Genomic DNA, 17,918 nt, shown 5'->3' on the forward strand with positions numbered 1-17,918 from the left:
CTCTGGCTTCTCCGGACAGGAGGGAGACTCTGGCTGCTCCGGACAGGAGGGAGACTCTGGCTGCTCCGGACAGGAGGGAGACTCTGGCTGCTCCGGACAGGAGGGAGACTCTGGCTGCTCAGGACAGGAGGGAGACTCTGGCTGCTCCTGACTGAAGCCTGTCGCTGGAGGCTCCGGACTAGAAGGCGACGCTGTAGGCTCCGGACTAGAGGGTGTCGCTGGAGGCTCCGGACTAGCGGACGTCGCTGGATGCTCCGGACTAGAGGGCGACGCTGGAGGCTCCGGACTAGAGGACGTCTCTGGAGGCTCCGGACTAGAGGGCGACGCTGGAGGCTCCGGACTAGAAGTCGTTGATGGAGGCTCCGGACTGACGTCCTTCGTTGGAGGCCTCGTGCCATAACTCCTCACTGGAGGTTTCGTGCCATGGATCCTCACTGGAGGCTTCGTGCCATGGATCCTCACTGGAGGCTTCATGTCATGGATCATCACTGGAGGCTTCGGGCCATGGATCATCACTGGAGGCCTCGTGCCATGGATCATCACAGGAGGCTTCGTGCCATGGATCATCACTGGAGGCTTCTTGCCATGGATCATCACTGGAGGCTTCTTGCCATGGATCATCACTGGAGGCTTCGTGCCATGGATCATCACTGGAGGCTTCGTGCCATGGATCATCACTGGAGGCTTCGTGCCATGGATTATCACTGGAGGCTTCTTGCCATGGATTATCACTGGAGGGTTCGTGCCATGGATCATCACTGGAGGCTTCTTGCCATGGATCATCACTGGAGGCTTTGTGCCATGGATTATCACTGGAGGCTTTTTGCCATGGATCATCACTGGAGGCTTCTTGCCATGGATCAACACTGGAGGCTTGGCTCTGGGAGAAGGCACATGAATCACCAGGCTGAGGAGACATGCAGGAGGATTAGGGCTTAGCACAGGCACAGGACTCACCAGGCTGGGGAGACATGCAGGAGGCCTTGTCCTTGGCCGAGGCACCGGATGCACTGGGCTGTGGAGGCGCACTGGAGGTCTCGAGCAAAGAGCCTGCACAACCCGTCCTGGCTGTATGGTGACTTTGGCCCTGCACGTGCGAGATGCAGGCACAGGACGCACTGGGCTATGCAGACGCACTGGAGACACAGTGTGCAGAGCTGGCGCAGGATAACCCGGGCCGAGGAGATGCACTAGAGGCCTGGAGAGCAGGGCTGGCACACTCCTTCCTGGCTCGATGCCCACTCTCGCCCGGCAGATGCGAGGAGCTGCGATGTAACGTACTGGAACATGTACTGGAGACACCGTGCACTTCACCGCATAACACGGTGCCTGACCAGTACGACGCTCGCCACGGTAAGCACGGGGAGTTGGCTCAGGTCTCCTACCTGATTCCGCCAATCTCCCCGTGTGCCCCCCCCAAAGAAAAATTATGGGGCTGCCTCTCGGGTTTCCTTGCCAACTGTGTTCCCTCACACCGCCGGTTCCTTTCTCCTGCTGCCTCCGCTCTCCTGGCTGCCTCCACCTGTTCCCATGGAAGGCGATCCCTTCCAGCCAGGATCTCCTCCCATGTGTAAGATCCCTTGCCGTCCAGAATGTCCTCCCATGTCCATTCCTCCTTTTTTCCACGCTGCTTGGTCCTTTGTTGGTGGGTGGTTCTGTAACGATCGTCGTATAGAGGAGAAGGAGAAGACCAAGGTGCAGCGTGGTAAGTATTCATAATTCCTTTTAATGAATACGAATACTAGAACAAAACAACAAAAACGATAAACGAACAGTTCTGCAAGGTGACATACACTAAACAGAAAACAACCACCCACAAACACAGGTGGGAACAGGCTACCTAAGTATGATTCTCAATCAGAGACAACGATAGAGAGCTGCCTCTGATTGAGAACCATACCAGGCCAAACACACAGAAATACAAAACAAGGACAACATAGAACACCAGACATAGAATGCCCACCCAAACTCACACCCTGACCAACCAAAATAGAGACATAAAAAGGATCTCTACGGTCAGGGCGTGACAGTAACCCCCCCCCCCCCCACCAAAGGTGCGGACTCTGGCCGCAAAACCTGAACCTATAGGGGAGGGTCTGGATGGGCATTTCACAGCGGTGGCGGCTCTGGTGCGGGACGTGGACCCCACTCCACCTTAGTCTTGGCCCACTTAGGTGGTGCCTCTGGAGCGGGGACCCTTACCGCCGATTATGAATACTTACCACGCTGCACCTTGGTCTTCTCCTTCTCCTCTATACGACGATCGTTACACAACCTGAATTCAACACGGATTACATATATTTTTTTCTAACCCATCTACACAAAATACCCCATAATGACGAAGTAATAACATGTTTTTAGAAATGTTTGCAAATGTATTGAAAATGAAATACAGAAATATCAAATTTACATGCAGTAAATATTTACACCCCTGAGTCAATACTTTGTAGAAGCCCCTTTGGCAACAACTACAGCTGTGAGTTTGTGCAACATTTGCCCATTATTCTGTTCTAAATTATTCAAGCTCTGTCAAATTGGTTGTTGATCATTGCTAGACAACCATTTTCAGGTCTTGCCATATATTTTCAAGTAGATTTAAGTCCAAACTGTAACTCAGCCACTCAGGAACATTGACTGTCTTCTTGGTAAACAACTCAAGTGTAGATTTGGCCTTGTGTTTCAGGTTATTGTCCTGCCGAAATGTGAATTAATCTCCCAACAATTACAAGCATACCCATAACATGATGCAGCCACCACTATGCTTGAAGAGTGGTACTCAGTAAAGTGTTTTAAAGGATTTGCTCCACATTTTTTGCAGTATTCCTTTTGTGTCTCATGCAAACAGGATGCAGATTATGGAATATTTTTAATCTGTATACGTTTCCTTCTTGTCAATTAGGTTAGTATTGTGGAGTAACTACAATGGTGTTAATCCATCCTCAGTTTTCTCCTATCACAGCCGTTAAACTCTATAACTGTTTTGAAGTCACCATTGGTCGCATGTGGAAATCCCTGAGCGGTTTCCTTCCTCTCCAGCAACTAAGTTAGGAAGGACGCCTGTATTTTTGTAATGACTGGGTGTATTGATACTGTAATTAATAAGTTCACACTGGATGAATGTCTGCTTTTTAATTTTTACCAATAGCTGCCCTTTTATGCGAGGCATTGGAAAACCTGTGGTTGAATTTGTGGTTGAAATTTACGGCTCGACATACAGATAATTGTATGTGTGGGGTACAGAGATGAGGTAGTCATTCAAAAATCATGCTAAACACAATTATTGCACACAGAGTGAGTCCATGCAACTTATTACCCCTTTTTTCTCCCAAATTGGTAGTTACAGTCTTGTCCCATCGCTGTAATTCCCATATGGACTCGGGAGAGGCGAAGGGTAAGAGCCATGCATCCTTCAAAACACGACCTTGACAAGCCGCACAGCTTCTTGACACACTGCTCGCTTAACTTGGAAGCCAGCCACACCAATGCACCTGGCCCGCCACAAGGAATTGCTATAGCGTTGATGGCACAAGGACATCCTGGCCAGCCAAACCCTCCCCTAACCCGGATGACATTGGAACAATTGTGCGCCGCCTCAATTGTGCGCCGCCGCCTTGTGGGCCGTGGTATATTGACCATATACCACACCGCCTCTGACCTTATTGCTTAATTATATAATCTAATTAACTGATAACATACTAGCTTATTCTGAATATAAAATACACAATTTTATTGTGCATGTGCTTTGTTTTTGTGTTACTGAATTCCCTGCTTACTAAACTCACAAAGACTTGAGGGAAGAGATGATGAGTGAAGCTGTGTTAGAAGAATCATAGAACGGACTATGTAGAGTATCTCAGTGAAGGTGCAGCCAGTGAGTTGTGTTAGAAGAAGAGGACTAGGTAGAGTATCTCAGTGAAGGTGCAGCCAGTGGAGCTGTGTTAGAAGAATCATAGGGTGAAGAGAGGACTAGGTAGAGTATCTCAGTGAAGGTTCAGCCAGTGAATGAGAAGATATGGGACCTGGCCTCCACATTCTGAAAGGATACAGTGCATTTGGAAAGTATTCAGACCTCTTGACTTTTCCCATAGCCTTTTTCTAAAAAGGAAAACATTTGAGTTTTTTCCCACGCACCAATCTACACACAAAACCCCATAATGTCAAAGAAAAAACAGGTTTAGACATTTATGCACATTTATTAATTATAAAAAACAGAAATATCACATTTACATAAGTATTCAGACTCTTTACTCAGTACTTTGTTGAAGCAACTTTGGCAGCGATTACAGCCTCGAGTCTTCTTGGGTATGACGCTATAAACTTGGCACACCTGTATTTGGGGAGTTTCTACCATTCTTCTCTGCAGATCCTCTTAAGCTCTGTCAGGTTGAAGCCACTCCTGCGTTGTCTTGGCTGTGTACTTAGGGTCATGGTCCTGTTCGAAGGTAATCTTTCGCCCCAGTCTGAGGTCCTGAGCGCTCTGGAGCAGGTTTTCATCCATGATCTCTCTGTTCTTTGCTCCGTTAATCTTTCCCTCAATCCTGACTAGTCTCCCAGTCCCTGAAAAACATCCCCACAGCATGATCCTGCCATCACCATGCTTCACCGTAGGAATGGTGCCAGGTTTCCTCCAGATGTGATGCTTGGCATTCAGGCCAAAGTGTTCAAACTTGGTTCATCAGACCAGAGAATCTTGTTTCTCATGGTCTGAGAGTCCTTTAGGTACCTTTTGGCAAATCCCAAATGGGCTGTCTTGTGCCTTTTACTGAGGAGTGGCTTCCGTCTGGCCACTCTACAATAAAGGCCTGATTGGTGGAGTGCTGCAGAGATGGTTGTACTTCTGGAAGGTTCTCCCATCTCCGCAGAGGATCTCTGGATCTATGTCAGATTGACCATCGGGTTCTTGGTCAACTCCCTGACCAAGGCCCTTCTCCCCCGATTGCTCAATTTGGCCGGGCGACCAGCTCTAGGAAGAGTCTTGGTGGTTCTGAACTTCTTCCATTTAAGAATGATAGAGGCCGCTGTGTTCTTGGGGACCTTCAATGCTGCAGGCATTTTTTGGTACCCTACCCCAGATCTGTGCCTCAACACAATCCTGTTTCGGAGCTCTACGGACAATTCCATGGCTTGGTTTTTGCTCTGACATCAACTGTGGGACCTTATATAGACAGGTGTGTGCCTTTCCAAATCAGGTCCAACCAGCTGGACCAATCAAATTGTAGAAACATCTCAAGGATGATCAATGGAAACAGGATGCACCTGAGCTCAATTTCGAGTTTCATAGCAAAGGGTCTGATTACTTATGTAAATAAGTTATTTCAGATTTTTATTTTGTCTGTCTCACTGCAGAACTGACACACACACGTTTGGTCTCTTCTACAGAACAGCTCCAGGGGTCTCTCATGCTGTCCTCCAGGTTCTCCTCAGCTTGTGTTTCTTGAAAGATGCCACTGTCTTTTTACACATGGGACACTGGCACAGGTCAGTGCAATCCCAATATCCTTTGACAAAGGCCTTGCAGTAGTTGTGCCCACATGGGATGGACACTGGCTCAGTGAACAGACAGTAGAACATTGGAACTGCTGGAGGAAGCCATAGCTGGAAACAGACCAAAGAAAATATGATTTATGATAGTCACTCTGGTGGTCAGTGTTGATAGATTTGAAAGAGACCACTGTCTGGTCCATTCATTTGATACGTACAACATTTATTTACTTCTCTCAAACAAAATAAAACATTTAAAATAGCAATCTGTCAACAAAAAAATCCATAGTCGATCAACTTGTCTCATGAGTCAGAATAATTTCCTCAACACATACTTTTAAGTTGATTAAACTTTCCCCCCACTTGTCCCATTGAGTCAGAACAAAGTTTTGGCCAACTCAAAATTAGAATTTCATTCAACACTTTGCCAAAAAAAAGGTGGGTGAACTCAAAAAGGCTGTGGAACTAGTTAGTTTTTGAGTTGGGCCACCTAAAACAAAGTACAGTGGGACCAAAGCCATTCCAGCTGTGGTGACCCCAGCTGTAGTTGGTCAAATATTGTCACTCTTTCACAGATGACTGACTCAATAACCTGAGGCTCTTGCTGTCAGCCATTCCCTAGAGGTCCATTACCAGTGCTAAGTAGGGAGGTAGAGGGACCCAGTAGAGGAGCATGTGTGCCACACCCTTCCTATCAACTCTGCTGTAAACAAAGCAGTCATTAACCTAATGAGCAAAGTTTCAAAGAAAGTAAACATTGTGGTTGCTACAGTATACACATGGTTGGTAAGTGTACTCTTCAATAACAAGGCCTAAGGTGAGGAGAGACCCTCCAATGACACGTGTTCACCGAGGCAGCCTATGAGGTGAAGGTTATGATGACACCACTGTGTCATCTAATTCCATAGGGTGCCTTGTCGTAGCAACATCTCTAAGCTTCATTTCAGTTTGTAACAGAGACAGATAGAGAGGACCTCACACTACCGAGCTCATTACAGAAATGTATCCACTGTTATGTGTACAGATACATTTTATTTTCTGTTCAGGCATTGTAGAAGATGACAATAGTACACATGTGTTGTCTATGGTATACACAGCACACTGAATAAATGAATGTTCATTCCTATCAGGTGTCGGCTGTCAAGTCAACAAAACACCTTTTAAACAGAGCTTGTTAACTGTAATATGCACATTATCAAGCTCCAAATCATGTTGTGGACCTCCTGCTCAATGTTGAGATTGAACATTGAGACACAATGTGCCCCAGATTTAATTGACCTGTATTAAACTGCTATTTGATGCTTCATGTAATATTTTCAAATGAAGCAACAAGTACGTAAAGCAACAATATTTTTCTATTAGCAACAAGTACGTAATGCATTGTAAAATAAATGTAAAATGGGAATATAGTTTACATAGGTTCTCATAAAAGCCAGGAGGTTTTATTTTGTACTTGTATGTGTATTTGTATCTTTTGTATCGTCTGAGATCCCCAAACATTGGAAAGCTGCTGCGGTCGTCCCTCACTTCAAAGAGGGAGACGCTCTAGACCCAAACTGTTATAGACCTATATCTATCATACCCTGACTTTCTAAAATCTTCAAAAGCCAAGTTAACAAACAGATCACCGACCATTTCGAATCCCACCGTACCATCTCCACTATGCAATCTGGTTTCCAAGCTGGTCATATATGCACCTCAGCCACGCTCAAGGTCCTAAATAATGTCATAACCGCCATCGATAAAAGACAGTACTGTGCAGCCGTCTTCATCGACCTGGCTAAGGCTTTCAACCCTATCAATCACCTCATTCTTATCGACATACTCAATAGCCTTGGCTTCTCAAATGACTGCCTCGCCTGGTTCACCAACTACTTCTCAGATAGAGTTCAGTGTGTCAAATCGGAGGGCCTGTTGTCCAGACCTCTGGCAGTCTCTATGGGGGTACCACAGGGTTCAATTCTCGGACTGACTCTTTTCTCTGTATACATCAATGATGTCGCTCTTGCTGCTGGTGAATCTCTGATCCACCTCTATGCAGACGACACCATTCTGCATACATCTGGCCCTTCTTTGGATACTGTGATAACTAACCTCCAAACGAGCTTCTATGCCATACAACACTCCTTCTGTGGCCTCCAACTGCTTTTAAATGCTAGTAAAACTAAATGCATGCTCTTCAACCGATTGCTGCCTGCACCTGCCAGCCCAACCAGCATCACTACTCTGGACGGTTCTGACTTAGAATATGTGGACAACTACAAATACCTAGGTGTCTGGTTAGATTGTAAACTCTCATTCCAGACTCACATTAAGCATCTTCAATCCAAAATTAAATCAAGAATTGGCTTCCTATTTCGCAACAAAGCATCCTTCACTCATGCTGCCAAACCTACCCTCATAAAACTGACTATCCTACCGATTCTTGACTTTGGCGATGTAATTTACAAAATAGCCTCCAACACTCTACTCAGCAAACTGGATGTAGTTTATCACAGTGCCATCCGTTTTGTCACCAAAGCCCCATATACTACCCACCACTGCGACCTGTATGCTCTCGTTGGCTAGCCCTCACTACATATTCGTCGCCAACCCACTGGCTCCAGATCATCTATAAGCCTTTACTAGGTAAAACCCCACCTTATCTCAGCTCACGGGTCAACATAGCAACACCCACCCGTAGCACGCACTCCAGCAGGTATATTTCACTGGTCATCCCCAAAGCCAACACTTCCTTTGGCCGCCTTTCCTTCCAGATCTCTGCTGCCAATGACTGGAACGAATTGCAAAAATCACTGAAGCTGGAGGCCCATATCTCCCTCTCTATCTTTAAGCATCAGCTGTCTGAGCAGCTTACTGATCACTGTACCTGTACACAACCAATCTGTAAATAGCACACCCAACTACCTCGTCCCCATATTGTTATTTATCCTCTTGCTCTTTTGCACCCCAGTATCTCTACTCGCACAACATCTGCACATCTACCACTCTCGTGTTAATGCTAAATTGTAATTATTTTGCCTCTATGGCCTATTTATTGCCTTACCTCCCTACTCTTCTACGTTCGCACACACTGTACATATATTTTTCTATTGTGTTATTGACAGTACATTTGTATGTACAGTACGTATGCATTTAGTTTTACTTGTATTTAAGAGCAGTTGGAGGCCACGGAAGTAGAGTCGTATGGCATTGAAGCTCGTCTGAAGATTAGTTAACAAAGTGTCCAAAGAAGGGCCAGATGTATGCAGAATGGTGTCGTCTGCATAGAGGTGGATCAATGGATCACCAGCAGCAAGAGCGACATCATTGATGTATACAGAGAAAAGAGTCAGCCCAGGAATTGAACCCGGTGGCACCCCCATAGAGACTGCCAGAGGTCCGGACAACAGGCCCTCCGATTTGACACACTGAACTCTATCTGAGAAGTAGTTTGTGAACCAGGCGAGGCAGTCATTTGAGAAACCAAGGCTGTTGAGTCTGCACATTATTGTATTTTATCGATGGCGGTTATGATATTGTTTAGGATCTTGAGCGTGGCTGAGGTGCACCCATGACCAGCTCGGAAACCAGATTGCAAAGCGGAGAAGGTACGGTGGGATTCGAAATGGTCGGTGATCTGTTTGTTAACTTGGCTTTCGAAGACCTTAGAAAGGCAGGGTAGGATAGATATAGGTCTATAACAGTTTGGGTCTAGAGTGTCTCCCTGTTTGAAGAGGGGGATGACCGCAGCAGCTTTCCAATCTTTGGGGATCTTAGACGATACGAAATAGAAGTTGAACAGGCTAGTAATAGGGGTTGCAACAGTTGCGGTGGATCATTTTAGAACGAGAGGGTCCAGATTGTCTAGCCCAGCTGATTTGTAGGGGTCCACATTCCTTTTGCCTCATCCCACTCAACCATACCATTTTTAAATTCCTCATCAATCCACTGGGTGTTAACCGTTTTTAGAGTCATTTTCAGTCAGTCATGGGTGCATGCTTATTCGTAACTGGAATGAGAAATTTCATAAATGTGTCAAATGCAGCTTCTGGTTGCTTGTCATTACACACCACAGACCAACAAATATTATTTACATCAACAACATAGGAACCACTACAAAACGTATTGTATGACCTCTTATACACTATATTAGGCTCTGTTTATGGATCACTACAGCCAATGGATTTGATTACTGCTTTAAAGCAAATTTCTGCTACATTAGTAAAGATGTACATGTTGATGATTTTCTTTCTGTGCTGTTTATAACTACTCAGGTAGGTTGACAGTTAACCTGAACCAGTTTGCAGGTAATAGTTAGAGTTTTAAGCTTTTTCTTGATTGGGCAGCTTGATGAAAGCCAGTCAATATTTAAATCTCCCAGAAAATATACCTCTCTGTTGATATCAAATACATTATCAAGCATTTCACATACTGACTGATAGCACTTGGTGGTCTAAAGCAGCTTCTCACCAGAATGGGCTTTAGGTGAGGCAGATGAACCTGTCGCCATATTACCTCAACCGTATTTAACATGAGATCCTCTCTAAGCTTTACAGGAATGTGGTTCTGAATATAAAAGTCAACACCTCCACCTGGCATTTCTGGCATTTCTGTAGATGTTATAACCATGAATTGCTACCACTGTATCATCAAAGGTATTATCTAAGTGAGTTTCAGAGATTGTCAGAATATGAATGCCATCTGTTACTAGAAAACGATTGATTTCATGAAACTTGTCTCTTAAGCTACATATGCTAATATGGGCTATATTTAACACTTTTCTGGGATGCTTGATTGTTTTCATTGCTTTACTGGGAAGCTTAGCAGCATGTTATTTATGTTAGTGCAGGGTGAACTGCACACGGTGGCCTTCCTGCTAAGACACACCCCCTCAGTGCTAACAGTATATATCTGGTTCATGGACACATGATAACTGCATACAATTGCTGTAGGATCAGCAGAGGCATTCAGGGCAGTTAGAGGGACATAAATTAGGTTACTTACATCGTGTCTTCCAACGCCCCTTTTTGATGTACATTTGCTAAAGCATTATGCCATCTCTGTGTCACAATGGTGGGGTTTAACTGAGCTGGGCTTGGGTCATTGATAAGTCATTGTCTCAACGCAGCCTTTTAATGCTCTGAAAGGAGCTTGGAAACCAAATGATTTGAGTGAATCCCATCCTCCAAATTAAACAAGCTTTGTTTCCAGAAGGTATCAAAATGGTAAATTAATGTTGCTACAATAGTCTCGTAGCCAGTTATGAACGCTTACAGCAAAAAGGTGACATTGTTTTCAGTAATTCATGCATATGCATTATACATTGACCGTTAATATAAAGGGCTATTAAAGAATGCTACAGTAGCAACAACAAATGTATGAATGCAGTCTGATATGACAGACTATACAACTCTCTCCTCATCTTTGGTGAAATAAGACATACTGTAAGTAAACAGAAGTTAGCTGACAACAGTGAAGGGGAAACTCCACCCATCAAGAACATCCAATTAAAGTTAAATTGTTATTTTTTTATAATACCAAAATAGTGTATGAATCATGTGAAAGACAGTTCACTTTCACTATAAAACCACAATAAAATCCTTCCATAAAATAGCCTTAAAGTAACCATCTCTCTTTCTTTCTTTTTTATTATTTCAGTGCTTTATCTGCAGAACATATGGTTCATCAGTCACCAAGTTCCATGGCTTTGTTCTAATGAAGGCCTGAACAACCATGGCCCTGCCAAAGCATGTCTGTAGCAAACATGTGTATTTGAGTATTTGTTATTTCAATATTTGAGTACTTATTATTTAAATATTTGAGTATTTGTTAAAAACCAAATAGTTTTTTGTAAAAACCAAGTAGTCAACCAAGTTGTACTTGACAGGATTTTCAAATAGCTAGGTTAAATGCATAGGAGTGTCTGCTCCAGCTCTTCCCTCCCCCTGGCGCTTGAGGGCGCCAGGTTGCCCTGCATCACGCACTCCTGCCATCCATCACGCACTCCTGCCTTCCCTCGTCACGCGCTTCAGCGATATTGGACTCACCTGGCCTCACTCATCATCTGGTTATTTCCTCCCCTATATTTGTCAGTTCCCTTGCTCTGTTCCCCACTGCTGCATTGATTGTTTGTTGTCTGTATTATCAGTTTGCTGATGCTGTTCCTGTCTCGTTCCATGTCCGTTCTTTATTAAATGTTTTACTCCCCGTACCCCATGTCTGGTCTGCAGTGAGTGCATAACCAGGCTAACAGAAAATAAAATGAAATGTTTTTTTTAAGGTTTTGTTGAAGCTTAGAAGAGCCACCTTTTCTTAGAGTATTGTATATTTTCTGATTGTGGGAAGTTTATTGCACTAGAAAACAAAGGCTCCCAATTAAATATGCTTATTTTTTAAGAATAGTTAATAATTTCTTAAATCTGAATATGTAATCTCATGTGCCAGGTTTATACGTTTTGTAAATTTACGAAAAAAGTCTTAGTTCAGCTGTAGTTGGCATCCTGATATGACATTTGCATTCTGAAAGAGATGATCTAATCATTTACATCACGTGTCAAACTCATTACACGGAAGGCCGAGTATCTGCGTGTTTTCGCTCATCCCTTTTACTTGAATGATGAATTAAGGTCACTAATTAGTAAGGAACTCCCCTGATCTGGTTGTCTAGGTCTTAATTTAAAGGAAAAACCAAAAGCCCACTGACACTCAGCCCTCCATGGAATAAGTTTGACACCCTTGAATTATATTGTCCAATCACCACCTCCAAAATACATTAATAATTATTAATGACAGACCAATAATCGTTTGAGGTAAGGTTGTAGAACCACAAAGCACAGGATCAGCTTTCTTATAAATATACATGCAACCACATGCTTCCAGAACTATTAACACTGATGTTCTGCACTCCACATCTCCAAGGCTATCAGTGAATAACAATTGCTGTTCATTTAAGTTGATGTTTTGGAACATTTTTAGCACTCTTCAAGCTGCCGTGAGGTTCAACGCTACAGGAGGATGGGGAACCGAACCATAGATGTACTCAACACTGTTTTCATAATGGGCAAAATAGACTTGTCCTCTGAAGGGAAATATTTGACTGTCCTAATAGGCTCTCTCGTCTACTTATTTACACTGTTCTGTAATATGTCTTTGCTTATGGTTATAGCTTTGAACAGAAATCTACACGGGCCTCAGTATCTGTTCCTTTTTCAGTTATCCATCAATGACTTGATTGGTATCAGTGCCATCATTCCAAGGGTCATGTCAAATGTATTGTCTGAAGATTTGCACATCACTTACCCAGCATGCTTGATTCAGGCTTTCTGTATTCATATGTATGGCGGAGCGACACTTCTCATGTTGTCTATCATGTCGTTTGATCGCTACATAGCTATCTGTCATCCACTAAGGTACCATTCCATCATGACTAAGAACACTGTTGTAAGTCTCATTGCCTCTGCTTGGCTGATTGACTTTCTACTGGTGGGAATCCTGTTCGGGCTCACGTTGCGTTTCCCTGTTTGTAAAACAGTTATCGTGAACATCTATTGTGACAACGTGTCCCTGTTAAGACTGACCTGTGCAACAGACACCACAGTGAACAACATCTATGGCTTGTTTATCACAGGTGTACTCCATGGGGGAGGGGCTTTTTCTGTGGTGTTCTCCTACTCATTCATTCTATTCACATGCTTTAAAAGTAGTGACTCTGATGCCAAGCTAAAGGCCTTGCATACATGTGCCACACACCTGCTTGTCTTTCTAATCTATGAGTTCTCAGGTATCATTGTTGTCCTTGTGTATCGAATACCTAACACTCCTCTCCTACTTCAGACATTTGCAGGAATGATATTTGTCATATTACCTCCAGGTCTGAACCCAGTAATATATGGTATCAAAACTAAAAAGATTAGAGTGAAATTACTTCAGCTTTTCTCCATGGCTAAAGGATCAGTTGGAGTAGTAAAAGTCAATAGTGTAACTTAATAATGTAACGTTAATTCTTCCTTGTTCTGTTTGTTATACGTTTACATTTCTATTGTCAAGGAATATAATTCTCAAGAAGAATGTATGTTAAAAAGCATAGGGAAGTCACTGTGTGTTAGAAAGCATAGGGACCAGAAGAGGAGCTATAGGTGGATGGGCTCATTGTAATGGCACAGTGAGGAGGAGACAGGCAAGTGGGACAACACAGGGATTGATCCCTGGTCTCCGATGCAGAGCAGTATATGACTGGCCGTAAGAGTTACTGCTAGACCACGGGCTCTGCACGTCGAGTAAGAGATGATCAACGAGGGGATATGTGTTCTATGAAAAATAATGAACGACGTGGAAGGTGTGTTCCACGACACGCTATGGGAGTGGAGCTAAGCTTCCACGTCGTTCATTACTTTCCAGAGAAAGTATAGCCCTTCATTGATTATTCCTTCCTTGATGTGCAGAGCCTGTGGTCTAGCAGTAACTCTCATGGCCAGTCATATACTGCTCTGCATCGGAGACCAGGGATCAATCCCTGCGTCCACCCTGTCTACTGTTGTCCCACTTGCCTCTCTCCTCCTCTGTTTCTATCTGTAAAGGGTATATATATATTATTAATTGATTAGTCAATTTATGTGATTGTGTTTCAAGTCACCAGAATTACCACAAAAATGAATATTTAACCTTTAATAGGTATAATTAGCTAATACAATTTCCTCCATATACAGTATTTTCATTTTTACTTTGGTTTTGTGTTCGAAAACTGTCGGCTGGAATACCACTTTTCTCATAAAATATCAAATAAATTATGTGAATAATTTTTTCAATTTGTAAACCACACTTTCCACCACTCTTTTCCTGACACATTCTCAGTTTGCATTTGCATCCTTTGTAGTATTGTTTTATGTAATTGATTCAACCTGTATGGCACTGAAATGAATCTGTCCTCTGATGAAGGGGGCTATGCAACATGATTTTTCAGTCATCAGACCAAATCCTCAGAAGCCATGTGGGCTAAATCCGCCCATAGTTTCTGAGAGGATGCTGATCAAGTCCCTCGACTGGAGAATTTCCAGACTCAATCAGTGAAGTGAAACAATAGTGGAACAGAGTGATATTCAGTGTGGATTCCAGGCTATATTTGGTGCAGAACAAAATCACTAGAGGGTGCTGTGATCTAATTTGGACAACGACACGTGTGTCAGTTCATCAACATTGTTCTAATCAGCATCCCAGACCTAAATAGAAATGGCTATGTCTCATTCTATACATTTGAAATCTGTCTTGTTTTGTGGTATCCACAAACTAAACATGGGTTTGGAAGATGGAGAGAAGAGGAACAATTAGGCCTACATCTAGGTCATCATACAACAAACACACTGATTTTTAATGTGAAGAGACGGCCAAATACACCAGACATAATGCATAGGCCTACATATGAGATGTATAACAATTACTTTTACATTTTAGTCATTCAGCAGAGAGACTTACATGAGCAATAAGGGTTAAGTGCTTTGCTCAAGGGCACAGACAGATTTTTCACCTAGTCAGCTCAGGGATTTGATCCAGTGAACTTTCGGTTACTGGCCCTTTTAAACGCTACCTATCACCCCTACTTTTTGTGTTAGTATTTGATAATCCAGGGAAAGACTACTGGAGTGTAAACTGGGCAAAAGAACATTAGTTTACCAAATCAGACCAACGTTGAAGATTTTATCAATTTTAGACACATTTTCACAGATCAATAAAAGTCTAATTTCAAGATGAGTCCATGTCTCACGCCATCTGTGGTGTTGATCGATCTTTATACTGTAATCCCGATAAAATAGGAAAGATAGGCACCAAATAATATGAAATTAGGTGGTGCCTATGCATCTTAAAATGTGGAGTCATTCTTCAACACAGACTGTTTTAACCATGATCAAAGATGTCACAGGCTGGCATTCGTCATAGGAGTCATCAAATTGCTTTAAATGTCTTTCATAGTGTGATGTTTTAGGGAAGGTCTCAATTGCATATTTCTTTCTTCCTCTCTCCACTCTCCTCATCTCCTTCTCAAAACCCATTGGAGGAGAAGCTCAGAGGGGCGGGACCTCTGGCTTTCTTATCCAATGGGTTTTGAGAAGGAGACGAGGAGAGAGAACAAGAGGAGTATGCAATTGAAATCTTCCCATTGAAAGCATGATTTACATTTTCTTGTGAAACCTTGACAATCCACAAAAACCACAGGCCTGAAACCTCCTTACTAGTTTATTCAAAAGATGATCTTCTACTTACATTGACTGTTGTTGGTTGCCCCATACCGTTTTATAAGTGTATTTGTAGGGTTATTTAGTTTGCTACAACTAAATCAGTCTCTGATTAACATTAGCTTCACAGGGCCGAAAATGAATGGCACCCAACAATGGTTGTTATATAATTTCCCATGTCCGTTAGAAATCAAGTGAGTGATTTCTTGACACCCCGGGGTGTTCTAAATGGCTTATTGGTTTTAGAATACAAGTGATACATTTACAGTTATGAAGATAAATATAACAACAATTGGTACATCAAGCTGCCAGACTGTAAAATACAGCAACATTGCCTAAATACAACCACACTAAAAAGATTGTGACAAATGTCAACAATTAATATAGATTTAGATTAATTATGAATTAGTTATTTTCAAATCTATGTCTACTACTGAAAACATAGTCTAGAATGGAAAGACCTTTGTCTGCAAGAAATTAATTACTTTTACTCTGATATTCTTTGTTTTAAGACAATATATGATTGGATTTAAAGTTGGGAGGAATATTAATTTTGGCCTAAAATGACATACCCAAATCTAACTGCCTGTATCTCAGGCCCTGAAGCAAGGATATTTGATTTGGATCTCTTTTAGTCCCCATTTGGACTACTCTTCCAAGAGTCCTTAAACATTAAAATACAATTTATAATACGAACACATTTTCACATATAACACACTATTACAAACATACATAATATACTAACATAATTACCCAATAAATACTCAATCAAAAATATATTGATTCTTCAGCTACTTTAGTACCACAACATTTCTATGTATTATATAAAAAAAATAAAATAATAATGTTTACATTTATATATTGAAAGGTTTCTGGTTTGCTCAGTTAATTTATTCCATTTCTTTATTGCTCTAAATCGAAATGTTATTTTGCCTATTTCTCTTTTCTGTCTGGATAACGCATAGATGGTGGACAATCTATTCCTAATATTTACGGAATGCATATGCATATTCTTAATAGCATTTGAAAGGAAATACTTTGAAGTTTGTGGAAATGTGAAAGGAATGTAGGAGAATATAACACAATAGATCTGGTAAAAGATAATACAAAGAAAAAAACCAACCGTTCTTTTGTATTTTTTTGTACCATTGTCTTTGAAATGCAAGAGAAAGACCATAATGTTTTATTCCAGCCCAGGTGCAATTCAGATTTTATGTGGAGACCCCTATGAGTCTCTGTAATTGCGGGCGAAATTGGCTCAGTCTGTATGAAATAATGGTGAGAAGCCCTAAACACGTGAAGAGGAGAAAACTATTAAATGTGTAGCACAAGTCTGCAGAACTTTGCTTTTAGTGTCAGCTGATCCTTTGTTCCTGAAACATGTGACAAATACATGAAAGTAAGTGTAGAGAATGGTCCAAACAACTATGACCTGCATGAGGGCAGGAATAAAGAGTTCATAGATGTTATTGATGGCTGTGTTGGCACAGACCAGTTTCAACAGGGAGGTGTTGTCACAGCAGGATTGTGTCATCAGAGATCTACAGCCTGCTAACCCAAGCAGCAGGTTAAAGAGCACCCTCATCAAAATCAACTCACACACCCATATAAGAGCGATAATTGTCCTGATATGAGCATTGGTCATAATTGTGTTGTACCTCAAAGGGCAATATATGCCAATATACCTGTCACGTGCCATTGCAGTCAGGATGAGCACTGCTCCCGTCCCATAGATATGAATAAAGAAAACTTGTGACACAAGCAGAGTATTGAAAGGTCCCTGTGTGAAGTAAAAGCTCTTTGATGACCTGCGTAAAGAGTGCCGTGGAGCCTGTAAGGTCAATGATGGGAAGGTTTAGCAGCAGAAGATACATGGGCTAGGGGAGACTCCTGTTGAGAACGATGGTAAAAATCAGGACCAGGTTACAGGCGAGAATGATCTTTCAGCTCAGTGCAGCAAAAGCACTTTCATGGGGGAGATCGAAGCCTTGCAGTGTCAAAACAGTTGATGGATTTGATAAAAAGTAATTTTTTGGTCCAGTTCAGATATCTTTATTTCAGAAAAGGGGATCCACAAATTATTTATGCTAGAAAAAACCTACTGTGCACCTTTCAAAAACGGAAATGACTGACTTGTTATACTGTGGTGTCAATATATGGGCAATTCTTTGTCTTTCTATCACAGATAGGCCTACCTTCTCACAGGGACAAAGTACAGGCATAACAATT

The 17,918-nt window shown here is 42.4% G+C and overlaps 1 protein-coding gene and 1 pseudogene across 1 annotated transcript; one reads left to right on the plus strand and one right to left on the minus strand.

Annotated features, from left to right (window-relative positions):
• The first annotated feature begins 1,100 nt into the window (after window positions 1-1,100).
• Window positions 1,101-13,449, plus strand: LOC139548492 (olfactory receptor 52D1-like). The gene is made up of 2 exons (XM_071358189.1): window positions 1,101-1,353; window positions 12,572-13,449. The coding sequence occupies exons 1-2, from the start codon at window positions 1,101-1,103 to the stop codon at window positions 13,447-13,449; spliced, it is 1,131 nt and encodes a 376-aa protein (XP_071214290.1).
• Window positions 13,450-16,900: 3,451 nt separating this feature from the next.
• On the minus strand, window positions 16,901-17,692 carry LOC139548493 (olfactory receptor 4D1-like; annotated as a pseudogene).
• Window positions 17,693-17,918: the final 226 nt, after the last annotated feature.

The sequence above is a fragment of the Salvelinus alpinus genome, chromosome 21 (genome assembly GCF_045679555.1).
Source record: "Salvelinus alpinus chromosome 21, SLU_Salpinus.1, whole genome shotgun sequence".
NCBI lineage: Eukaryota > Metazoa > Chordata > Actinopteri > Salmoniformes > Salmonidae > Salvelinus > Salvelinus alpinus.